General features: G+C 30.8%; 1 protein-coding gene across 1 annotated transcript in view; it reads right to left on the bottom strand.

Annotated features, from left to right (window-relative positions):
* The window catches only part of LOC129216105 (DNA polymerase alpha catalytic subunit-like), a 101,870-nt gene that overhangs the window by 17,966 nt on the left and 56,011 nt on the right, over positions 1-27,893 (bottom strand). Inside the window, exons 10-24 of the mRNA XM_054850260.1 lie at positions 23,962-24,074; positions 23,686-23,799; positions 23,447-23,521; positions 22,859-22,997; positions 20,993-21,030; positions 18,435-18,554; positions 16,748-16,832; positions 16,166-16,320; positions 14,853-14,969; positions 11,574-11,752; positions 9,537-9,666; positions 4,915-5,028; positions 2,629-2,719; positions 2,409-2,533; positions 812-952 (exon numbers count right to left, since the gene is read on the bottom strand). Coding sequence (XP_054706235.1) covers positions 812-952; positions 2,409-2,533; positions 2,629-2,719; positions 4,915-5,028; positions 9,537-9,666; positions 11,574-11,752; positions 14,853-14,969; positions 16,166-16,320; positions 16,748-16,832; positions 18,435-18,554; positions 20,993-21,030; positions 22,859-22,997; positions 23,447-23,521; positions 23,686-23,799; positions 23,962-24,074 — 1,736 coding nt within the window. The remainder of the gene's footprint in view (positions 1-811; positions 953-2,408; positions 2,534-2,628; positions 2,720-4,914; positions 5,029-9,536; positions 9,667-11,573; positions 11,753-14,852; positions 14,970-16,165; positions 16,321-16,747; positions 16,833-18,434; positions 18,555-20,992; positions 21,031-22,858; positions 22,998-23,446; positions 23,522-23,685; positions 23,800-23,961; positions 24,075-27,893) is intronic.

Raw genomic sequence — 27,893 nt, 5'->3', positions numbered from 1 at the left:
TATAAACTTAAACAGGCCAATTTTAGGAAAAACATCAGACTTTTCAGTATTTGGCAACAAAAAAGTTCTTTCACATTTTTCAAAACTGAAGAGAATGGCGATTGCAACCTCAAGCAAATAACAATGAGAGGATTTTGAGAATAAAACTATCTATCAGAAAGATCAAATCGAATTTATGTGCCATGCGCATTCCTTCCCAAAATAAACATGACAAGTTCCATAACAAATTTTAAGACTTGGAGAAAATAGATAAACTTAGAAGCCAATTTTATATTTAAAACTGTGATTGAATATTGAAAATACAGTGAAGCACGGTTTATATGTTTTTTTAAGGGACTGCTTGAAGAAAGCGTATAAATGAAAAAACGTATATTAGGTACTCTTTTATATGCATTGGACTCGGCTGTGACCAATTTCAAAAACGTATAAATGATAAAAACATATAAAAGAGAGACGAATAAAAGGTGCTCCACTGTATTTTATTCATTCATATATTAGAAGTGATTATCAAACACTATAACACAGACATTTCCAAATTCTTTTTATGTTTTTTTTGCAAATAAATTTTTGTGGACAAATGCTATATCTTATTGGTTTTTACTTCAGAAGTGATACTTTGATAGCGATAAGGGATTGGCAGCAATGACAAATGAGGAGATGAAATTAATTTTTCAAAAAAAAAAAAAAAAAAGAAAGAAAGAAAGAAAAGAAAACCATTTATTACAGTCTTTTTTTTTTTCAAAAACGCAAGCCTTACTTAATTAACTAAAAAAGGGAATAGTTTCTGAAAAAAAAAGGTAAGCAAACTAACTTGGGCATATCGTTCTTTTGTAACATCAGTAGCTTTCATCATCTGCTTAACTTGTTTACGACTTTCAACCAGTTTACGAATTTCTGTTGGTAAAACACCAGGTTTTAGTCCAGGGTCTGGCACACTTACAATAAGTTCTTCCTATAAGAAAATAGCATTGAATACATTAACATAAATATCACTAATCTGATTTCTGAAGTGACTTTTATTTCCAATGCAATTCATAAAGGAGGGTGACATGCTTATTGAGATTTAAGACTGGATATATAAGCCTAAGCCTCTAATAGTGTTCTTAAATTATAGGATCTTCAGGGGTGAAAACAGCAAATTAAGAAATCTAGCTTTCTTCAGTGAGCACCTCCACCTTGCCGCCTATAACATCTCGGCGAGCTCTTCAAATTTAAGCAGTCGAAAAATCACACCATGCACCAAATCCAACAAAAGCAAGAATTAAAAATGCCTCACTAAGCATCAGCTGTTGACAAAGTATCAGCTGCACAAGAACAATAATGAAAATTAACCCAAAATCCTACACATGGAGATTGAGAATGGTGACCATTTTCATCAAACATCTTTGTACAAGATAGAAAAAAAAAGATGGGGGGGGGGGAGGGGGAAATTGCATTACAAAACACCATGCAATAAAAACAATTAATTCAATCGGCACACATATTACCTTTTTCTAAGATATAGTTACCATGACACAACTTGTTACTTTATTTAAAAAGACTACATTTCGAAAAAAAGATATTGTTATAAAAATACTATAATACTACAGTTGGACCTCCATATATCGAAGTAGCAAATTACCGGGAAAAAATTCAATATATATAAATTTCGATATATAGTAACGATCTTATTTTATCCTAAAAATCTCCTAAAACATTAAAATTAAAGCTTTGTGCATGAAACAAAATTTCTAACTTATAAGAGGATTGGATTAAATGAAAGTTAATAGTTAAAAAAATTACAGAAATTACATTTTTGTGCCTTTATACATCTTCATTCTACGGCAATTCACCTTGATCCGCAACATTAGGGGATTTTCGTTTTGACAATGTAATCGAGAGAAAAGTAAAAAATCAATCTACTTAACTTGAATGATTTTTACTGCAGCTAAAAAGACTAGGAATGATAATCAACAGAAAAAAAGGATAACTTGAAACTGATTTTACAATGTTACTGGTTACAACTAAGATATTTGAAATAAACTTGAGGGACTTAAAGAACTCCAGAATGAAACAACAACCTATCTACACACCCCTCAACCCCAGATTCCTTATGAGTTTCGTAGCAACCTTTAGTGAGCATAATTTTTTCCCCTAACCTTTATTTTTCCATGAGACAAACAGTCTAAAGAGGAAAAAAAATCTACGAATGTCTCAAAAAAAAAAAAAAAATCGCTATATAGAGATTTTTTCGATATATAGAAACAATTTTTCTATGTAATGAACATAGAAATTTGCTGGGATTTCGATACATAGAAAATTTTGATATGTGGAAGTTCGATGTTCGACTGTATTATGTAAAAGTGCTATTATACAATAAATTATATTCAATAACAGCTCCCAAATGTTTCGAAATAAAATTGTTATACCTCACTATTATTTTCTGCTTCCTTTCCTGCTCGAGGCATTGTAGTAAAGCAAATGTTGTACTCTTGGATGATTGAGGGATACAAACTGTTGAAATCCATCAATAATATATATTTGTCATAGAAGCCTAAAAACAATTTTTTAACACATTTATCCCATCAATTTTTTAATTAGCATGTAAAATTTTTATTTAATGCAGAAATAATGCACAAAATGTTAAACCTTTTTTCGGATCAAGAACTAAACCCCCCTCATATGCTGGCTTACGTCGACCTTGTTTAGAAGTAATTTCCAATTCATCATCAGCCACCACCTGAAATGAATATTAATATTGCAGAGCATTATGCATAACTACAGCAACACTAAATATTAATTTAGAGTATAACACTTCTCTTTTTTGTTGCAAACTTACATTTGATAAGGTGCAGAAAGAATATAATTTGTTATGATGCAGAATAGAAAGTAAGAGAATAATATAGTTAATCTATCCAAACTAGGTACATGAAGGTAATCTTTGTGCAACCGACAGGCAGTTATTAAATCCATAAAAATGTATCATAATCACCAATGGAGCTTAACTTTAAAAAATGTAAAAAGTATTTGATCTTTGAAATAGGAACTAATGTCATATACCCCTAACTTGGTGACTTTTTCCTGTTGGCACCAAAAAAACGTCGCCAAGAAAACGATGTATGACAACATATGTCACACATTGTTCTTAGCGATGCTTTTTTAGCGCCAACAGGAAAAACTCAAATAAAAAAACATGATCTAAGCACTTCAGAAGACTATGCATAAAAAAAAACAACATAAAACTACAGCAAAAAACATCGCGAATATTTGCTTCAAAAATACTAGAAACTAGAAAGTTTTTGTACACAAAGAAAAATTACTAGTAGGTAGTTAAAATGCTTCAATGAACAAATTATTATCACAGCTCACCAAAGAAATATGTACCAATAAAAATAAAAGCTATTTTCTAACATGCATTTCGTCAAACAAAAACAATTCTCATACTCTACTAAAAAAGAGCAAAGCGATTCAATGTGCGATGTTTAAAGCAGAAACCATCCCCAAAATATAACTATTTCAGCCAAAAAAACGCTTAGTTATTCAAATTTTGATGTATGAAAAGTAAAAATGTCTCAACAGAACATCCCAAACATAAACAATACAAAAATATCATACATTAATTTGCTATCCAAAAATGGTTTCAAAATACCTACTAAAAATATCTAATATATTTTACATAAAATAACACCTTCGTATTTTTATAAAATTGTAGAGTCAACTTATTTTCAGAAATTCAGTACCTAAAGGAGGCACGCTTACAGAATATACTTGAATAGTTCTTGGCATCGATAAGAATTGACTTTTAGAATAAAATAACTGTACTTTTTTTGTAAAATAAATTTACATATAGTAAATATAAAGTTAAAAACTACAAGAAACCCTCTTGTAGTTTTTGTAGTTTCTTGTAGTTCTTGTAGAAATCTTGAGAAAAGAATTTCGGAAGTGACAGTTTTTTTTTAATTATAAAATAAAAATTTGTTGTATAAATCCTCACACTCAGTCTGAAACACAACATATGAAACAATGCGCCTTACCGAGACACGACCCAAGTTGGATTTTACTCTCAATTAACGGTCAAGTTTTAACTGGCACTTTCTAATATTTATCTATCAAAACACAACTACTGAATCTAAACCAACACAAAATAAGCTTTCTGGACCGCTAACAAGTAAACAAGTTTGAACAGATCTAAGATTGCCTTCAGGTTGCCAAACACAGGTTACTTTAGCCAAGGATACCACGCTTAAAAAGTTATCGCTTCATTGGCGAGAAAAATTATTTCAATTTTGTGTAAAAAATCGGATGTTGCCAAAGCAAATTTGCCGATTACTGATTAATAGGCAAAAGATAGTCGTCCGATCAATCAGCAGCAGATTAAATGTAATGCTAATCATTTTTAATGCTAAAATTTCTTCATTGACCCCTTTTTTTTAATTTCAATTTTTGGAAAATGTTTCAAAATTTATTTTAATTTTGTGAGCAAAAAATTACATTCTGTTACCGTATATTCCTACGCATAATCCGCAGCTTATCTGTTTAAAAAGTATAATTAGCGAGGTGCGAATAATAATGAACTATAAGTAAAAATAAAACATAGAAATTAAACAAGTTTCTTTTTCATTGTTACCAATCCACATATTTAATTTCAGAAGAAATATTGTTACTTTTGATAATTTTCAAGAAACAAAAGAAATACCATTTTTTCTACTCTTTATCATAAAAAAAAACAAAAAAAAAAATTTGTTTTGAAAAGATGCAGTTCAAATACATTTTCTTTCTTATTATCCTCCTTATGTCAATCAAATTTTTCCTTTTTATTTTCTCATACTTTTATGACTCAACCCCCCCCCCTTAATTCTATGCTTGTTTTAACATGTTTTTCAACAATATTCAGTAAAATGTACGATTTTTTGAGGGGAAAAAATTACAACTTACTTTTTGAGCTTTTTTTCCTTGAGATTTTGGAGGGAAAATGAAGTCTTGAGCATGGAATGCGTGAAGCAAGAGATATTCATTGCGTTCAGATCTACCGCCTAGTAAAGTTCTTGACTGTAATAAAAAAAATTAAATAAAATTTTGATTTCAAAGTTATTTGCTCGGCTAACGTCAAGTAAAGGTGTCATAAAATCCAGGTTTTTGTACTTAGAAGGCATTCATAAAAGTTAGTTCAAAAACTTCAGATTTTTTGTTTGTTGTTTTACATCACATTGTTAAAGAACACAGCATTAAATTTCAGAGAGAGAGAGAGAGATAGAAAATTAAGCTCTCTCATGAGTCTTTTTGACAGGTCTTTATGACAACTTTATTCCATGAGGTGGGATAAAGTGAGTAGTATTTGAAGTGGCCATAATTAAAACTTAAACAAAGCATTGCAAGCTTATATTGGTCAGGGGAAGTGCTGATCTTCATTATATATCTGAGTCTTTTCAGCAGTTGCATAGATGGTATTGCCTTTCCTAAAGCTAACAATGTTAACTCTAAACTAAAATGCAAATGCTTTTATATATACTCTAGCGATACCAAACGGCTTTGCCCGTAGTAGAAAATTAAAAGGTCATTTGGTTTACCTGTATATTTACAAATAATGGATGATGAATTTCTCATCAATTTGTTGCCCATATTATGGTTATTTGCTTGCCTATATTATGGTACTTTGCTCGTCCACATTATGGTGATTTGTTTGTCCACGTTATGGTAGTTTACTCGTCCATGTTATGATAATTTGCTCGGTAAAATGTTCTTAAAATTGGAATAGAAAAAGAACAAAATCTGATAAACGTTAAGTAATAGTGCAGAATATATAGCAATAGTGCCTTTTGTAGAGATATTTCAGTCATGCAAAAGGATTTCGACAGAAGAAATATCTTGATGGGTCGCCTGCGCCTTGAAGTTGACCATTATTGCATAAAAACTGAAAAAGTTACAATAATTTCATCAAAAATAAAAATTTGATAAACTTGATGTAATATCGCTTAAGTGTAGTAGAGCTTTTTGTGTAGATTACACACCGTACATGTGATCCTTTTAATAATGAACTATATTTTAAAGTTCCACACATGGTTTGAATTTGACTAATATAGCCTCAAAACTGACCTACATCGTAAGGCTCCATACTTTGAGAAAAAGTATCAGAAGTCATTATTTGTAAAAATGTGCTCTTGTATTAATTAATCCTTACATAGATATCGAAAAAAAAAGTAATAAAAGCATTTCTTACATACAGAACGAAAAAGTTGATTTTCCCCTTGGCTCATAACAAAAAGTAAAATTTATGTGTGATAAAGAATGTCGGTTAAGTATAAAAGTTTGAATATAAGTAGCTTGTAACATCCCACATAAGTCACACCTTGAAGCAAAATAAGTTGCTAAATTAATTTTATAATGATTTTGATGACATTTCGATCATTAACAATATTGTAGATCTGTACACTGGTTATTTTGAGAATCTAAAATATATAACACTGGAGAATGCAGATGATTGTCATCAGAGAACTTGGTTTGCGTCGGATTAAGAAGACTAATTTGAAGAATTCGATTGGGCAGTGAAAATTTACAATTTCAGATTTCAATTTCGAAGCTGAGAGACAACCATGAGCTCATTGATTAGCAGAAGAGGGAAAACTTGGCTCCACCTTTCCAAAATGGGAATTTCAGATAAAACTATGAAAGAAATGGTGCTTGATGGTGTACCTACTGAATTTTATGGTTTTCAAACCCTCACTTGTGATACTAAAGCAGTGAGATGATAGGTAAAATTAGATAAAGAAGCGCTTTGGCAGAAGTCAAATCGAGCAACTCGCACGTTAAACTATATTTTATAGTAATCAATGTGATTTTAGTTTGAGGGCTCAAAAATATTAAAATTTATTTAGCAACTTCTTTTGTTTCGAAGTGTGGATTATGTCGGCTGATTCAAGCTACATTTACATTTTCAAATTTTTACATTAACCGTTATTTCCTATCATAGGCAAACTTTACTTTTTGAGCTAAAGTTATTGACTAAGTGGAGAATTATCTTTTTTTTTTTTTACTGGATAAGAAATGCTTGTATTACTTATTTTTCTGTATCTACCTAAGAATTAATTCATATGAAATCAAGTTTTTGCAAATAATAATTTCTAATACTTTTTCCTCAATGTACAGAGCATCACAATGTTATTCAATTTTGATGCTATATTCGTCAAATTCAAAGCATGTATGGAAGTTTAAAGTATAGTTTATTATTAAAAGGACCTTATGCAGCATGTAAGCTACACAAAATGCCTACTCTTAAACGATATTACATCAAATTTTTATTTTTGGTGAAATTATTGTAACTTTTTCCAATTTTCATGCAATAATGGTCAAATTCAAGGTGCGAGCGACCCCTCAGGATATTTTCTTCTGTCAAAACCCTTTTGCAAGACTAAATATCTCTACAAAAGGCAACTTTTCCGCATTATTACTTGACATTTAACAGATTTTGATTTTTTCACTCCACCCCAATGCACACCCCATGCTTCAAACTAATTTTCATGAAAATCGGCCGAACAGTCTAGGCTACACACAACAGACATCCAGAGACACAGACGTTTAGCTTTATATAATTAGTAAAGATTATTTTCCCACATATGAGGCAGTGAGAAGCAAAGGGATGTAAGTGGCAAAATTAAAAATTTGGAGATAACTAGTACACATGGTAGGTGAACCTCCCCTCTGTCTTGGGGCAAGAGAAGGTACTAGTAGCCCTGGTAGTTGCTGCTATACAGCATGATTTAGAAAAAAATTTCAATGAAAGTCTACCAAGGATGTTACCTTTAAACGCATTTTACTCAAAACTTGAAAATTTCCACTTACATCCTTTTGCTTCGCACTGCCTCATATGTTCCTGACATTGCAATTTTGCAATGAGAAAACAGACATTTAACTTATATAGGATACTGATATCAGTTTAATAAGTGGGAAATAGGCTATCATGCATACAAAATGCCTGTAAGTCTGTCCTTCAGTTTTATACATAAAAATTTAGTCTTTGTATTTTTGCTACCCCAGAGAGCTCAAGAAGTAGTCATTCATGCTGTTCAAAGAAGAAAAATATTTTAACTTTTTACAGAAATTCCCAGTTGCAGTTTCGATGTCTTATTTGCTTTCTGTTTTCAAATTTTTCTTACTATGATGTAACACATATCATGTAAAGAAAGTCATGGAAAAGACAGCAACTAGTGCATCTTCATCAAATATATATATAGTCAAACAAAAGTATTTTTTTTTAACTTAAGAGGAGATTTTAATTCATTCTAGGGACTTCATTTAAATCCTTACCACAAATATGGACGTGCAAGTACAAGTAGGAAAAAAATGAAAGTATTCATAGAATAAAAATTACAAATTGCTTTTAACTAATGACTAAACTAAAACTTGACAATATTTCATTTCCAAAGTGACTTCTGATCTTGTTTATCAAAAATCAAAATGGAAAAATGATCATATTTTTCGAAGAAGCAATTTTTAACTCTTTCATATGATTTATAGTTCTTATAGGGAATGCAGGGGTGTTTGTGAGTTCATCAAAAAATACCTGAAAGTTTCAAAGCGAGAACGGGGGGGGGGGGGGGGGCTAATCTTTGGTCCCTATAACTTAAGTGCACCTTTGCCAAAGAATTATATAGTTCTGAGTAAAAATATTGTGTGTACATTTGATTAAGTTTTTAATGGGTTACAAAATTACTTTTGGGGTGGTGTTATACAAATTATCATGACATTTGTCCATCTTAAGGGATAGGTGTCCATCTTAAGGCTCTTGCAGATATATTTGATGAGTATTATATAAGATAAAAGCATAACCAAAAAAAAAACCAATTCCGGTATTTTTGGACATAAAAATACCGGAAATACGCCCGAAAATACCAGAAATTCGGTAAACTACCGGAACACAATCAACCCTGAGGGAATGCTACTTGTTTTTTAATTCTATTAATAGTAATAATAATTCCAAGTCGCCTTGGGAGTTATTATTTTAATCTTGTAAGTTTGATTGTAGAAAAAGTGCTTCTACATATGATCCTGTTTTCTTAAAAAATATTATACTCAATGTATATTTAACTTATATATTTAACTAACAAAGACCTTATACACTAAGATTTAAGTAAGTTAAGGAAAGTGATGCCCGTTGATCGCAGTCCATTGACCACCTTAACACCTTTTTATTTAAACTACTGTAAAATAATATAATCAATAAATCTAGAATGCTATGTTAGTTGATGAGGTATTTTGGGATCTTGATAAAGCTTTTTGCGTAGTCAGTCTGACGTAAATTCAATCAAACAAAATCACAGAGAGAAGTTGAAAGAGGTGTTCCAACTTCAAAATGCTGCACAAGCAAATAAATTGGCTCTTCTCTCCACTTAAAAGAGTTGCGAGAAATATAATTTTGAGTTAAAAATTCAATTCTTAACAGTTAAAAGCTGGAAAAAAAAAGTTGATACCAATCTCAATACTCATTTTAAAGACTTCTATTTGATGAACAGCCACTTTATTTCACCTGACCCTATAACTTGAATAAAATACCCCATACTTACCATAATGCATCCAGTAATATTTGTAACTTGCAAAGCCAATGGTAACACATTAAGTTCACAGCATATTCTCAATATTAATTCAGCTGTCAGCATACTGTGATCAATCAACTGAAAAAGTTGTTTTGATGATCTAAATTAAAAAAAAAAATTATAAATAAATAAATAAGAAAAATTTGCCAGTAAAATTCACATTGAAAAAACATTAGCAAACAAGGTTTAGCAGTTTCGTTTTGTGAAAAAAGAACATTTAAAAAAACTGTTACAAAAGCTACACTTAGAGAAGAATGATTGAACAAAATATTTCAGCAAGTGTAAAGCATGAGCAGTAGTGTTCAACCCTGAAATTTTTTCCTCAATCGGGGTAAGTTTTGGAAAAATATTCTACATGAGGTAAACTTCCCTCTAAAACCCAATTGAGTTAGTTGATAACAAAGGTAAAAATAAATAAGTTTTCTTTACATAATTATTCTTTTTTTAAAACATTTTAATACTTACTTTTAGTATCACTTAGTTTACGTGAGTATGTGAAAAGATTCCTAAAACAAGCTGATGTGTGCATTACATGACTTCCTTTTTACTCCAATTTAATGTAATTTCCCCATTATTGGCAATTTTAATGTGATTCAATTGTTTACTCTCTAAATATCACCAACAGTGGCCAAATTGAAACTAAATTAAAAAAAAAAAAAAAAAAACTTGCCGACCAAACAACTGGCGATATATTGCCAAGTGTCAGACAAATTATAACACCACTTGAGTTTACATCGAAACTAACAATGTTTTCCCCCTAAAAGGGACAAAAGACCCCCTTAGGAACATCCGATTGCAACCAAAAGAGAAGGTGCACAACTAGGCCCCACTATAAGTCTACGTACCACATTTCAACTTTCTAGGACTTATCGTTTTTGAGTTATGGGATATACATACACACATACGCACATACAGACGTCTCGAGAAAATTCGTTGTAATTAACTCGGGGGTCGTCAAAATGGATATTTCTGGTGTCTGTAGGTTCCTCGACATACATCCAGGTGTGGTCGGGTCGAAAAAAAAACGCAACGTTCATTCGGGGGTGAGAAAAATGGAAATTAAGGTCGATTTTTGAGTGAAAATTTTTTTGCGAATACAATATTTCCTTTTTTGTAAAAGGAAGTAAAAAGAGTAGAAAGTAACTTCTTGTTCTTCCTTATGGAGGACTTTGAACACATTGACTTTAAGGCTTAAGCATAGGCTCCTGGCTTCTGCCCATTGAGGGGTTTCAATACCTTACATCTTGAATTTTGACAAATGCTTTCTTTACATGAAAAAAATGTGCTGTGTAGGCTACCCATAACACAAGAAGTTATTTGAATATTTTTATGAGATTTGCTTTAAACAATATAAATGAAGTAAAACTAGTCTTGCCTGTTTTATTTTTTTCTATTGTTATTTTGATACTTTTTTTGTAATATTTTAAAAGACCATTTTTAAACATTTAAAACATCATAAGGAAAAGTCAAAAACAGGGAAATGAAAATTGAAGATTTCTCTTTAAAAGCATATTTTAAGTTTTTTTCTGAGATGATTTGCTTATTAATTTTTTGGTCCTATTAAAGCATTGTTTATGAAAATTTCTGAAAAACCGAGACTCACGCCTCTCATCTGGCCCCATATAACTTTCCACTGTCTCCTTTGTGATTCTCAAACTAACCAAGGGTTTCTTCAAGAGAAGTGACAAGCAATACATTACTTGGGTATTGGCAACACCTTAATCTTTAATTTTTCCTCCACTTATCTTTAATGTTACCAATGAATATGAGATTCAAATTGACATACTGGCAAACCTGCTATAGAATCATTTTCAAAGGACCCGACTTTAGCACTTGACTAGATTTTGATTGATTAAGCACAAGCAACGACTCATACAAAAACATTCATACACATATGTTCTTGTTTATACATTTATGTTAAATAAGCAAATCGATAAATACAACTAATTCATTAACATACTTAAGAGATCAATGTACTTTTTATAGTCTTGATTGGAGAGTACTTACGAGTAAAAGTTTTGTATGGATTCTGATGGTATTTCAGTGTACTGTTGATTAAGAATGTGATTAGAAAGTTCCTCTAAATCATAACTTTTGCAGCGTATCAACTCTTTACTAGATATTTTCACATCACAAAGTAATCGACCACAGGTAGAATTCTTTTCCATTACACCACCTTGAGCATTCTATACAATATAGAAAATACCATGAATTTAAAACTATAACATTTAATACAGGAATAAGAAAAATTAATAACAACATTGTTTTAGAAAGTAAATTTATAAAACATTGTACGCATCTGCTTTGGTGTTACAAGATATTTTTCAATACAAACAGCTGTCCATTTATGGATGTAAAGACATCTGACAAAAGCCTACAGTTAAGAAACAGAAAAGCCTCAAATGGTCTTAACAAACAACCAAGGGGAGCAAAGGAAGCTCAATGCATAGAAAGATCAATGGAAAATAAGAAAGCCAAGTTGAAATCACATTTAAAAAAAAAAAAAAAAAAAAAAAAAAAAAAAAAAAAAAAAAAAAAACCTGTTTTTGCTCATCAAAACATGCGAAAACATAACTTGAAATGTTCAAACAGCAAATTACAAGTACAAAAAAAAAAGTTAAAATGATTAATAACTAAACATCAGTGCATCTTCAAGGAAATTAAATGCAAGAAACAATACAAAACAAGAATAGAACAGTCCAAGTGGCTAAAAGTAATAACAGGAAACCCAAATAAACACCAATAGAATACAATCCATAAAAAATTAAATAATAAACCAAGAAAAATCGTAAGGCAACAAACAAATAAAAACAGCAGTTCAGAAAAAAAAAAAAAAAAACGAAAAATAAAAAATATAAAAACACAGTACAAGAGAAATATTATTGCAATGAAAAAGAAAATATTAAACATAATTCATGGTTTATACCATTGAGAAGGAATAGATGGAGAGAGCTAACTGCTGAAGAAGTTTTCATTAGCTGAAGCCATGAATAATAAAAACATTTAACTGTAGAAAGGAAAAATAAGATTTATAGCAATAGTGCAGTATTGTAGCATTATGAACTCTGAAGAAAAAGCCATACCAGGAGGTCCATTAACTTTTCATAGGTATGTACGAATGTTTTTTACTTCTAAATAAAGAAAAAATAACATATATATGCATTCAACGAGTACATATCCCACAGTTGCCTATAATTTTTAAATTTTTGTACTGATTTTACCTATGAATGTAATAAAACATTGTATATCATGAGTGCAAATAACATTTTAGTTCCATAAAAACACTTTTTACTTAACTAGTAATTATTTTAATGGCTCTGAAGTATTTTGTGTACGTTTGCTTTGTTGGCGAGTAGCTTATCGCCAAGCTCCTGTGAACAGCAGATGCGTTTAGAGCAAGTTTTAGATTTGAGTTTAAAATTTGTTACTTTTTTATGCTTTATTTTCAAAACATTGATTACAAGACACAATAATCCATAAATTTTCTGTGAATTACAGAACACTTTAAACATATATTTGTACATGCCTGTCATTATAAGGAATATATATCAAAATATATGAGTTTGAATGACAGTCCTGTATTTGTATCCGTTATTTATTTAAAACTGGCAAAAAGTTTGCGGCATTGCCTATGCCAGTAACAATCAGAAACGATACCTTTTAGAACTGATCTTTCAACATTGCTCAAAACTCTGTTAATCTTCTAATAATTATCATAGAGAAACATTCAATACTATTTTTTAAAAAACATACACACACGCTCAATTTAATGAGACACAAGATAAAAACTCATCACAATAATTCAGGTTGAAAACTTTCCCTTACTCACAACACAATTGGTCGATCTAATATTCTCAGAAGAAATATCAACTTTTAATTGTTAAAACATGTTTCCAAAAAATAATAAAAATAAATTTACGCAGACGATAAATTAAAAAATAGGGCAGCTGAATTTGTTTTCTTCTTACTTGGTTTTAATCTCCTGTTTTAATAATATTGCTTTTTAAAAGCAGATGATAGATTTTCACAATACATATTCATTTGAATTGAACAAAGATGGGCAGACTTTACCAAAATAAAGAGATACTTTAATTTTCACAAATTGTCTCGATCTACCAGAAATGAGTGCAAAAATTTTACATAAATTACTAATGTTAATAACTGTTGAATATTTATTTACGTAGATAGTTAAAACAGGAAGAAAGACACATTCTAAAAACCTTCTGGCAAACAATCGATGTTTAAGAGTTGAAATTCAAGATAATAATATCAACAAATCAAATAAATATTTACATTATGTGCTGAAACAATTCAAAATACAATTCATCCAAAATCAGTCCTTATTAAAAGATTTGCACTGTATGTTATCTGCTACTTTTGTAAGCTTGGCGTATAATTACTGATTGCTAGTCTTGCGAGTTCAGAATCAGAATCTTAGGCTCTAAAATTCCTGGAGTTGGCCTTTTTTCTCCTGACTCTGCAACCCTAACTTGTTACAGGGTTGCAGAGTCGGAGTTGGAGTAGGACTGATTGTGGAGTAAAAGGGTCGGAGTCGGAGTTCAAAGATTTTGAAACTCCGAGTCAAAATCAGAGTCGGACTGCTTTTGGGGTAAAAGAGTTGGAGTAGGAGTTAAAGGCTCCAAAATTCCCTAAGTTGGAGTTTGTTCTTTTTCTTCCAACTCTGCAACCCTAATTTGTTGCAGGGCAGTGGAGTCGGAGTAGGACTGATTTTGCAGTTTAAGAGTTGGAGTCAGAGGTCAATGGTTTTGAAACTCCAAGTCAAAATCCGATTTTGGGGTAAAGGAGTTGGAAGCTCTAAAATTTTGAGTCAGAGTCAGTAATTTTTTTCGACTCCGCAACCCTAATTTGTGGCAGGACTGTGGAGTCGGACTGATTTTTGAGTGAAATAGTCGGAGGTCGAAGGTTTTGAAACTCTGAGTCGAAGGCTCTAAAATTCCCCGAGTTAGAGTCAGTCATTTTTCTTCCGACTTCACAAACCTTGTTTGTAGCAGGGCTGAGGAGTTGAAGTTGGACTGATTTTGGTGTAAAAGAGTCGGTGTCAAGATTTTTGTTGGATATCTTTACATCCAACGCTCATATCTTACAACATTTAAAAAGAGGTTCCTAGTAAGCCTGAAACATTTGCATGAATCTGCATTTTTCAATAAGTTGTAGATATTTTTTAGATTCTTATACATCTATCGTATTTTCACTTCGGCAGAAAGGGATTTTTATATTTTAATAGCAAAAAACTAAATACATAAAGGTGTAAGCATCACGTCATACATTTAGACGAGGCATTCCAGCTCTTCTCAATCTTCCAATTCTAGACCAATTGGGAACTTTATGCACAACCATTCGATGTAAAAGAATATCCAGCACAAAACTCAAAACATCATGACCCTGAAAAAGAAAAAACAGAACATCTGCATTAAGTTTTGCAGCAACGCATTGAGTCGAGGTTTTTCATTCAATTATGAACCTAAAAATATTAATGCTAGGAACTGCAAAAAAATTATTCATTGTAGCTTTAAAGAGATTTATATTTCAATAAGAGAACAGGTTCATCCGTCTTTTTAGTGAATACTTTTTTAAAAAAAGAGACTCAGAGCATTTGTGTTCGAACACTAGGGTTTATAATTGATAAAATATAATAAACTTAAATATAAGAACAAAAGTAGCTTAGTCCAACTTCTCCCTAAAGATTTCAAACACAGTAATATAGTAAGGTAAATATTTCTAGCATTTATTTAGATTAAAAGGCATCATTTGAAATCTATTTGATCAAATGTAAATAAATTGTTTGGGTTGATATTTCAGAGATATGAATGTTAATTTCCAATAATCTATTATATAATTATATTTCTAATAGAAATAGCTCAAACTGAATGCAATTAAAAAATAAACAAACACACACAAAAAAGTATTAAATAAATATGTTTTTTTACATTATGAAATGCAACTTAAAGCCAAATTTATATTTAAAAAAAAAAACAATCACCACAGAATATACAGTTTTGAGAAGGTTTTCATGCAAGCATCTCCTTTATCTGTTATTGGCAACGTGACACCTAGTTAATGGGTAACTCACTAGTGGTATTACTTACTATAGATATTAAGACAAAAAAAAAACTCGAAAAAATGAATAGATATTTCCATATAAAATAAAAAATATAGAATTTAAAGCCTTTGTGAAACTTGAGGAAAACAGGAATTGCATTTCCACTCTGATTTAAATATACATGTACTGTGAATAATATAAGATTTCTTTGTCACTTGCATTATTGAGATAGGTAAAGAAAATGATGGAACAATGTTGCTCATATGGAAAAGAAGCCCAACCCACCTGAAGCAGCTGCCCTGTCAAGAACCAATTACTAAAACAGCATTTAAACCTATCTGAGATCTTTTTGAAGAATTTGTAAAAATTAACGAATCAATTGAGAAGAGGTGAAGTCACCTTTCAGGTGAAAAATATCAATTAAACTAAGTTTGTTGTCATGCTACTGAACAATACGTAATAATAAAAATTAACAATTATTAATATTTTGCACTTTCCAAAGCAAAGAAAACTGAATTTCAAATTCAGATATACATACCATTATTAAATCAGGATCCAATTTATTAATTTTGGCCAAGAGGTATATTAAAAGGCTACGCTCTGAATCAACTCTTTCAACTTTTGTGTTGTTATACTTCAAAATTGCTTCTTTAAAATCGTATGGAAAGATCGCATCACTAGGTTTAGTCAACACTATGAAGAAAAATTGATCTTTTTAACTATACAGTTTTTCATGTGAAATATACAGTTAAACCCATACACACACATAAATTATTAGTTTAAGTAATATCTACTTTTGGGAGCAGTAGGTAATTTTTAGATGAATCAGAACTACATAGCAATGCAAGTGAGGAAACCTAACCCTTGTGCAATAGGTAACATGGTTATGGACCTTGCTAAGACACCTATTGTTACATGAACTACTTATAAAATAAACCACCAACTGACCACCAATAAACTTTAAACAACCAAGTCTTTAAAAACATAAGATATGCTCCACAGATGCACAAAATCATTATTACAAAAAGAGATAAATAAAAATAAGCAATTCATTGATGCAAATACGTTGCTTTAAAAAGTAATAATGATCATGAATAACTTTTAAAGTAAGCAAAATTACCACAAAAATGACTCTGATATTGAGGTGTTGGAGCTGGCTTGTCCAAGGGAAAACTATGGTGAATCAAACAAGATACTGCAACAATCTGTATAAAACATAAAAACAATTCAAATAAAAACAAACAAGTCTCAATGTAAGTAAAAATTAATAATGTATCTAATTTAGGACAAGATAGATTTTCCGCTATAAAAATTAATAGTTGTATTTACTACTAATGGACTATTATCTAATTATAGAGTCTAAGATTAAGTTTAGATCTTCTTAAAGTCTTAGATTAAGTTTTCATTACATAAAACAGCATGTAAGAACTTGCTAAATAACAAAGGAATTTTAAGTGTCACAGTCTGTCATTTGATTTAATAAAGAAATTCTACTTGTGTAGTGTATTGTAAAGAGAGCAAGTCCTAAATACAGAATCATAATCAATTTTAAACACTGATCTTTGAATGTGAAAAACACAATACAATCCCACATTCTACAACACACACCTACCATTTCTGCAACTACCTCCATTTTTATCTACAAAACTTTATTTTTACATTTTAAGAGCAAAAAATTAAAAGTTTTCTCTTTCTTATACTACTAAAAATGTATATGATGAGCAGTTACAAACACAGTGAACACTGTTTATATGTTTAAGAAGGGACTGTATGAACAAAGCATGTAAAAGAAAAAAAATAGGTATACGTTAATGTGTATCGGACTCGGCAGCGACCGATTTAAAAAACATATATAAATGGTGCGACACTGAACACCATTTTCAGAAGTAATACTTTAAGGCACAGGCAGTGAAATGAGATGGGTCACATTCATATACCATTGATAGATGCATAATGATAGATGCAATAATGAAGAGATCTGATCTTAGTTTGATAAAGACTTTAATAACACAAAATGTAGGGTTTCAAATAAACTATTAACATAAAAATAGTTACAACAACAAATATTTACACAAAAACATTATTAAAGTTGTATGACCACTGTTAAGTCCCTTGCATAAATTAAAGCAGAGGTCACATTGGCAGTGTGCATGAAGACATGACTATAAAAACTGTTTTGGATCATTTTTAAGCAGTCTGGTAATGTTTCAGTTGATGGATTGTTAAGCTAAATTGATTTTGGTTGATTTTGATTTTAAACTTATTAAATAAATGCATTGTTTTTGCTTTGATTGAGTTATTTACATGAAACATACAGTCCACATAAGCTATATAAGAGCATTGAAAAACTGCTACTCTACTAACCTGGAATGAAATCAGTAGCAATCATGGGCGCCAATATGCAAAATTTTAGGGGGGGGAGGGGGCTCAGATATTTTCCCCATGGTTTAGCAGGAAATTTTCCATATAGAAACTGATTTCAGTACAGATTAGAGTTTTTAAGTTTGACATTTTTAATTAATTATTCATTAATGGCTGGAGAAGAAATGTTTTTACATTTTTGCAAATAAAAAAGTACTAAAAGCAAGGAAATTCTAATTTCTAAGGGGAGGGCGGCTTAAGCCCCCTCTTGCCCCCCTATATGGGCGCCCTTGATAGCAGTATTGATAGTTGAATGATGGAAAAACATATGGTCTCTCACAAATGGTACTTCTCTATCAAATACGTAAGTTGCAGATAATTCAAATCATTCGCTTTGTCAAAACAAAAAGCTTGTGCTTTGATTACAATAATTAAGCAATACCTACTTCGTTTTGCTGAGTCTTTGAGTTAACAGCAGTTGTCAAATTCAAACACATAAGAGTTAAAGGAGGAGCTGGTAAAGTTTCAACCACACAAATTATATTCTTAAGTTTAGATACAGAAGCCTAAGGAGCAAAATAAAAATACTTTTATTACATGGAAATTTAAAAAAAAAATATTCCAGAAAAAATAACCATTATGAAATTTTTACAACAAAATGGAAATTTAGTAAGTTCATCTTCACTAAATAATACTTTGAGAAAAGTCAGATGTAAATAAAGATAAAAAAGAAACATGTATGCATGCATTTTAAGATTACAAATTTGCCATTTTAGGAATACTATACAGCAGCGTTTCTCAAAGTGTGTTCCGCAGAAACCTTGGGTTCGGCAGAAGTATAAGAAGGGTTTCGCCGCAAGTTAGTCATTGCATAAATTTATTTTCCCCTGGTTTCAAGAAAAATGAAATAATCAATATCAAGGATCTAAAATGTCACTCCAGATTGAAGTAGTAGTTGTCAGTGTTTTGCATCACCATGTCATAATCAAGTAAACACAGTTGACTTGAGGAAAGTTCTTGATAAATCTTCAGAAGTAGTTTATTTTGAATCGTTTTCTCCAGTCAAGACTTTTTAGGAATTCTTATAAAGACATGGGTAGGCAGTAAAAACCATAACTTGTCCATATAAAATTTGCTGGAGATCTAAAAGAAAATTTTTTAAAAGGTTGTGTGAACTTCCATGTGAAATTATGATTTTCCAACTGGAGCAAAAAGCCATCAATATTTTCAGCTGTTTTAAATGTTTTACTTGTGGAACGACGGCTGATCAATATTTTGTCGACTTTTTTGGTGAACTCAATTATTTTCACTCAAAGGAAAACAGTAGCCACATTTGTTGTGAGGGACAAAATAACAGACATTAAATGAAAGCTGATTTTTTTTTTGCTCCCTGCCTAAAAAGATCAACATAGAATGTTTTGCGCTCATAAAGGGAATTACCGCTAGAAACAAACTGCATAAAAAAAAAGAAGTGCAACTACATATTTCATGATATTAAAAACCATTACTGTTCATTTGAGAAACCTATGACATTGTCCATGCATGAGTATGAATCATAATTGCACTTCAAGAGTTCATCAGCTGGAAACAATTTTCGGATTCAGTTTCACTCAATAAATTTTGATTTGATGTTGAAAATGAATACCGCTATTAGGTAACAAAGCTGCATCTCAAAACTTTATCAATGCAAAACAAAGCCATTGTGTACCCAAAAAACAAATTCAGTTCTTGGATTCTGCTCCCGCTGTACGTACTGAACATTTCGACATAAAGCAAAAATTTATAACTATTATCAGTTTTACAATGAATTAACTTCATTCTTCACATTAATATAATTTGTTGCAGGAACAGTAATAAAACTGCTGCAACAATTTCGTGAGAAATTTACATTTTCATAAATAGGGTCATATTTCAAATTGAAGATTGTTTTTTATTCATACTGCCCCATAGACTTTTAAAAGATTGCTTTCAGAACGTTGCTAAATAATACGCTGTAAACACGTATTGAGCTCGGTAAAGCATTGAGTTTGTGGGTAAAGGGTCACGGGTTCGATACTGACAGCGGTCGAAGATCCACCAGATGCATTAATTTAATTAAGGGGCGTTCAATCAGTTGAGGTCAAAGTCTCCGACGATTCTATCCCAAATCAATATATTTGGGGATAGTGGACTAGTGTTGCTTAGTCCCTGGTCAAGCATTAAAAAAAATCTGTCTTTAGGATTCTTTAAAAGCTGGTCAAATGCATGCTAAACCCAAACAGATGGACAGACAGTTTCCAAAAATGGTTAAGGTAGGTTCAACAGTTTACAAAGTGTTAAAATGTCAAAATAAGTAAATTTTCACATTATCAATAGTTTCTTCTGTGCAGAAGAAAGAACTCAAATGATGATCATGTTGCATATTTATCATTTGACTCCTAGATCATTAACATTTTGTCTTTTAGTCACAAACAAAAATGGGGTTCCTTTAAGTAAAAGCAAAGTACTAAGGGTTCCGTGGCCTAAAAAGTTTGGGAACCGCTGCTATACAGGAACAACAAATCCCATTAAGTTTTCAACATACCTTTTTGTATAATTAAGTCTAAAACTAAAAGTTACCACATTGTTCTTCATGAATGTTGTAAATGAATTATCCCTAACAATTTGTTGTATCTAATCATTGTAAGTTCATGAAAAAATATCTAAATATTTTAAGTGAAAAATAGTAATTTTTTAATCTGAAAAAGCATGTTTCAATTACTTTTGATAAGCAAATAATAGATGTACACAAAGTTTCTGAAATTAAAACACCTACACTTAATTAAATCTTTAAAAAATAAAATCTGGTGATCCCTTTTTTTTAATTAAAAAATAACACCTGACATAAAAACATCAAAAACAAAACATCAATGCTTTAGTAAAAATTTAGTTATTTTAAGAACATCAACATTGATTCTACATTCCTAGTATAAACTACGCATACAGATAATTAATTTGACGCAGAAAACACGAGCAACAGTAATACCTCAACTTTACACCAGCTGAAAGCAGGAACGGAAGCCTCTGAAATAGATAAAAAAATCCATTTAATAACATCTTTGCTGCGGAAATTTACATACAGAATAAGCAGCATGGTGGATTAATTATTAACGAAATATTTAATTTACATTAGGAACTACTTCCTCTTGCTTTATTTTGTTACTGGTTGCTAAAATGATTTACTAGCTTTTTAGTGCAGCTATATTTTGAAACTAAAACTTAAATGAAAATAAAAATGAAATTTATTTACTAGATTAAGAAACTTTTTTAAAAATTGCTGAAATCCAAAAGAAATCCAATTCTGGTTCAGGACACATAAATATTACATTGAAAACAGTGTATTCGATCTTTCTCTTGCAGGTGGAAAAGTAAGCTTACATTTTATTATAGCTTTTCAGAAACTGACTAGCAATCTCTAAAGATTGGCTCTAAACAGTGGCTAATATAATGTATGATGAGCAAAAATAAACAGTTGATTTTTATGTGAGTGCTTTGTGAATACTTGCATTTTTCTTCAAAAACAACAGAATTCTGTTAATCTGAAGATTGAAATTTGCAGAATTCTACCAAATAGCAGATAAATCCTATATATGATAAATGATTTATCCATTCCATAGTGACTTTTGCAGATAATTAGCTGAAACTTCTCAATTAAGTATGTACTGGTGATTAATTTTAAGAGTTAATGAAAAATTCAACAAATTTTTCCCTGTTCAAAAATGAAACACATGCAATGCAATAAAATTCAATTATTATTTATTTCTTTTTAAACAAATTCGAAACTTGGAATAAGTCAAACTAAAACTACCATTGATAAATATTTTATGTAAGTTACTCATGATACCACCGCTCCTTTATTTGAGCACATGAGCAAGTGAACCCCTAAGGAAAATGAAAAAATAAACTTATCAAAGATTCAAATAAAAGATGATTCAATGCACTAACATATAGGTTTTTGTTAATTTCCAAGAAGAGTCTCTGACTTGTTCTTTTTTTCAATGCTCTAATACATAGCTAAAGTACTGTAGGTTACTAAAAGCTCTTGATCTTGTATCGGAGAATCAATGCTGAAGAAGAATAACAAAACTGCATAACATTCTTTTTTTTCTTTTTTTCTTGTGCTCCTGATAGTAAAAGGTTGCCATTTTTAGTTACTTATCAAATTTTTTCATATTCTGCTCTTGGCTAAATTTTGGTGCAACAAGTGCGAATTAACAGAATTAGCTTAATGCATGGTAAATGAGTTTGGTTTATACATAAATTTTAGGATGCATATACTGCCTCCTTTTTCAGTTTCAATTTTCATTTGTAACTATTTTTGAGAATCCCTATGACTGATGTGATGACAGACTAAGTGTTTTTCACCATGCCCTAACTTATGACATTCTCATTGGGCATTTGCTGAATTTTGTTTCAGCTACAGGTCTGTTTTAAGACTTTTGTTTAGGCACTAGTACAATAGATCTCTGGTCCCTGTGCTTGGTTCGACTGAGTCCCCCATTTTTATGCTCACAATAAAAAAAACTCGACAAATAAAAAAACTTAAATTAAATGAAAATATAACTGATTTATTTGCGTCAAAAACCAAAAATTAAATGAAATATCACAAAAACAAGAGCGTAATGTTGTATCTGCAGACTTAGTTGATGTTTTTTTATTGACATTCTCAATATATTGATGAATATTCAAACCCTAAGCTTTTTGGACACACATCTCTTCCAAAATCTTACTCCATAAAATTTCCTCAAAAACTAACATTTTTAAATAGGTTGCATGCATATTGCTCTTCAATAATAACAACACTTCAGAGAACTAAAAATATTTTGAAGAAAAAAAATGACATTTGACTTACGTGGTTGCAAAATATCAACCCAGCATGGACCTTTTAACTTTTGTTCTATAAGTACCATCTCCATGCTAGTAGAATCAACTCCAAGAACATGGCTAAATGTTGCACCACTGAGATCAGATGGAAGAGGAGGAAAATTTGCCTGTTTAAAATGTTAAAGAATAGCACATATACACTTTGACTGAACAAGTGAATATATTTATTCTAGTTTTTAAACATAAAACTGAATAGAGAAAGATAATGTAAGATAATTAGACAGACAATGAATGTAAGAGAAAATCCAGATGTTCAAAATTCAGTAAAACTAACTTTCTATTATTTCAGCTCTTAAATGTATATTTGAGAGAGAGCATGTTTTAGAATGCTCTTTCAATTGCTACTTTTTTTTTTTCCATTGTTACACTTTCATGTGGTTTCCTGGATAGATCAATTTAAACTTCAGTGTATGCAAATCATTCAGCACTTGTCCAGCAAAGAAATTCCCAGGCTGAGGGGCTTTCAAAAAACAAGAACTGCATCTATGAATGGGGGGAGGGGGGTAAAAAATAAGGAAGATACTTGAAAACATGTTATAATAAACAAACATCTTACAGGGTAATGGACTTCCAGATATTCACAAGCATCAGGAATCTCAGCTCCACCAAAGGCATATTTTTTCATTGATTTCTATAAAAAAAATTAAAAAAGGGGTTATTTTACCAGTTCTTTTTAAATGTAAAAGAAATATGAATGTTAGAAGAAATGCTTAGCAAAATTAAATTTGGATTAATTAATACTTAAACATAAAATAAGTTGAAACAAATAATATTAATGAAACAGATAATATTTACCTTGCTACGAAACTCTGATATTTTCATTTTCTCTAAAATAGAATTAACTTCAGAGTACAAATCTTGCATTGTTACAGCTTTTCCGGTATCTTGTTTTGTTTTAACATCAATTTCCTTTGTTTGAGAGAAATAAAGAGAATATTAATATTTTGAAACCAAAAAGGAAAATGCTGTTATAAACATGTGATACTCAAATGCAAAAGGCAATCAAATGCTAATACAGCCCACTTTAGAATGAAAATAGGATGAAAATTTAAAGGAAGAAAATATACATACTGTTTCACGTGGTAAAAAATAGACACGTCTTGGGACATCCTTAACAGTCACGCAACAACTGACATAAGTTTTTACATCTTCCAAAAATATCTTACCAAATAAATAAACAATACCTTAAAAGTAAAAAAAAAGATTATGAAAATAGTGCTGAAAAAATTCAATTCAAAAACACATTTTTGAACAAATAGAGATTTTCCCAAATTATTGAGCACCAACATGAGGGGGCCTGATTTTAGATGCATAAATCAACCAAGTAATATTTACTAGGTATGCTTAAGTCTATTATGAGAATTGCTTAAACTTTATATTTTGGGAGTTTCTAATTGCACACATTGAGATAAATACAACACCAATCTTTAAAATACAGTTTTCGATTATGCCTGGTTTAAGATTCGACACCTTTATTTTATTTTACGCTGATGAGTTTTCGGTTTTACGCGGATGTGTCAATGCAAACAGATAAAATTTTCTCTTCTTTAAAAATCCAAACTCCTAAAGATTTCAGATTGCATGTAATAAACTGCATTTTGGTGTGCTAATAATTCAGTTTGATCCACTGGAGACATTTTATGCGATTGGTTCCAGAATTTTTTCCTGAAGTAAAGTTACTAAACTCACACAGTTCAGAACTCACTGGAAAAAAGAGCTTTTAGGAGGGACAAAGGATGATGACAAAAGCAACGAGGACACCAACATCGATAACACAGAACCAAAAACGTTAATATTGAAAATTTTAAGTCATTCCTTAACAATAGAAATGATTTTTCTGATTTGTTAGTGAAGGAATATTCTATCACCGAAGGAAGATTCTATAATGGAAATGATCTTGGATGAGTTAATGCTCTGTAAAGAACTACAGAGAAAAATTCTTGACTGCCAAAAGACTATCATAGCTAGCTGTTTTCATAACGGGGATGAACACAGCCCAAAGTCAAAAAAGAAGAAAAATTGCGAGACTTAAAATTTGAATATATATATTTTTTTACATTATACGCAAAATAATATTTATACTACACTGTCTTTTAAATATTAATAGATGATTTTTTTTTTAAAATAAATGCTAACAAATGAATAAATAAAACAGGCTTGCATTTATTTAAGATTTTAACAGATACATCCATTCCATTTCACCACTCTCAATTTCTCATAGCCCACAAATCAGTTGAAATTAAAAATTTGTATTGTGACATCTAATGCTATAAAACTTCCATATAATTAAACACAATACAAGTTGAATCATTGGACACCATAATTACTAAATGACATTATCAGTGTGGCTAACCTTGGAGAAACAAGTTGAGGAGCATTCTGAAACTTTGTGGAGCAGCTGGGTATATTCTATAAAAATCATTAAAAAACTAAACTCAATTTAAAACTTTTTGAGCTTTGATGGTCATTTTAAGCGCTAGCATAAAAATAGTTATTTATAAATTAAGAAAACAGCTTTAAACACTATGTCATGATTTGAGAATATAAGCATCTCTAATTTCCTATATTTACATGTCTGTCATAATAAAATAGCAGTATAATTAAACTAAATTTGCATTTATTAAGATCTTCAAGAGCTATATCTTTAGTAAGCCTGATAAGCATTAAAACTAGATTTTAGGAATGATATTGGCTTAAATTAACTTGGATGGAATAGGATAAACATTTTTGAATGGGCGTGGCAGTCTTCATAAAAAAAATAAATAAAAAAGTATAAGAAGGGTTGAAAATATTAGTATACAAAAAGGTATTAATGTCTAAGCAGTAAAATGACATAGTAGATAAAAATGAGAGAGTGTTACAGAAGCGGATGCAATCGGATTTCAAAAGCTACATCTAACGACTGCATCCACCATCACTCTCCTGCATTTCCCCCTCCACTCCTATTTCACTCACTTCACCAACAGCAAAAAGTTTGTTACTTCTTTCTACTCAAGGAAGAACGTGTGCCTCAGCAAGAATCCTGATGGGAAGATCGGGGCAGAAGGGGAAGGAGAAAGAACACGTGAATCAGCAAAAATCCTGACGGGGGGGGGGGGGGGGGGGAACGTGATTGCGCTCGATCGCTTGAAAATATTCGGCGGCCGGGGGTCTATCATAAAAACAAAAGGTATTTCAAGTGACGCATGTGCAACAATCAGGCTTCAATTAAATACTGTAAAATTTTCTGTCAAAATAATCATTCTTAAAGAAAGAAAATGGCGAAACAAAAATTTCCAAATAAATTGAACGCAATACCTAAAATAAAAAAATAAAAAAAAAAATAAATCGCACAATAATAATCAAAAGGGGAAATTTTTACCCTCAAAACTAAACAAAATTTTATTTAGACACAGCTGAGAAAAAAATGTGGCAATTTTGTGAACACTAGTTTAAGATGAGATCGCGCAAACGATAGTTTCCCGAAATGAAAAGAGTTCCATTAGGTTAAAAAGTGCTTTTTAGTCTTTTTTCCCAGTGATTTTAGTCTTTTTTTTAATTTGAAGGAAGTGAATGAACTCTATGGGTATTTTTTGCGGGCTTTCGAATGGCATCAAAATTGAACTGAACGGATTTTTATTTTGGGTAGAACGAGCCAATTAATGCTATTTTTGGATCTAAAATTAAAATTGTTCAGCTCTTTTTTGGTGTTTGACCCCCCCCCCCCCCCCAACGTTTCTTCTCGGGTGCCCAGTAAATCCCTATTAAGTTTGGTCCAGATCCAATGAAAACTTTGGATTTGTATAGGGAACATACATATATATACATACACACACATAAATACATTCTTTGTTACATTGCCGGGTTTGCACGGTGTACCTCGAAAATAAAAGTTATGTCAAGAGAAAAAAAAGTAGTGTAAAATTTCTTGCCAAAATAATCATTCTTAAAGAAAGAAAACGGCAAATCAAAAATTCCCGAATAAACTAAACACTACCCTTCATAAATATAATTAAAATAAAAAAAAGAAAGATAAATCGTTAAATAATAATAAAAAGGGGAAATTTTTACCCCCACAAACACAAAATTTTGTTTAGTCACAACACAGGAAAAAAAGCGGCATTCTTTTAAAGGCTAGTTTAAAATGAGATTGCACAAACTATAATTTCCCGATATGAAAATGCTGTTCCATTTTAGGCTTGAAAATGCTTTTAAATTTTTTCCCGGTGATTTACAGCCTTGGCTTTTTTTTTTTTTTTAATTCGAAGGATATAAATCAATTCTAGCTGTATTTTTCGCGGGCTTTTGAATGGGAAAAGAATGAAGAGAATAGGATATTATTTCGGGTAGAAAGAGCCATTTAATGCCAGTTTCGTGCCCTAAAATTTGAATAGTTCGGTTCTTTTTTGGCATTTGAAAACCCCCTTACGTTCCTTTTTGGGTGTCCAAGTGCCCTCCGTAACAAATTTGGTCCAGATCTGACAAAAACTGGATTTGTATAGGGAACATGTATATATATACACACACACACACATATATATATATATATATACACGTATAAATATGTATATCCTTTGTTTTATTAAATTCAGTTTAAGAAACTTCATTATAATTTCTTGTGCTTCATTTCATAAAAAGTTAAGGATAGTAAGAATTCTAATTATATATATATATATAAAAGCTAGATAGCTACTGTAAAAAGATACTGGAGAATATTCTTAAGTCAAATAAGGTATTCAATTCAATTATAGAAAATGTTTCTAACCAATGATGGATGGAAGTATCACAAACTGATGATATTTAAATAGAAAAATTTTAATCTAAAGGAATCGATAGTTATGAGGGTTGCTGCATGACATTATTATCTTATATCTTTAAACGAGCAATGTATATATTTCGTATCTCGAAAACGGCTCTAACGATTTGGATGAAATTTTGGAATTAATTATAGTTTAGCATGCTAAGTTCATCTACATCAGTCTGTAAAAACGCGATTTTTTACAAAAAAAGGTTTTTTAATACAA

Source organism: Uloborus diversus, chromosome 1 (assembly GCF_026930045.1).
Source record: "Uloborus diversus isolate 005 chromosome 1, Udiv.v.3.1, whole genome shotgun sequence".
Lineage (NCBI taxonomy): Eukaryota > Metazoa > Arthropoda > Arachnida > Araneae > Uloboridae > Uloborus > Uloborus diversus.
The sequence above is the reverse complement of the archived record's forward strand: the minus strand, read 5'-3'. Positions and strand labels throughout refer to the sequence as shown.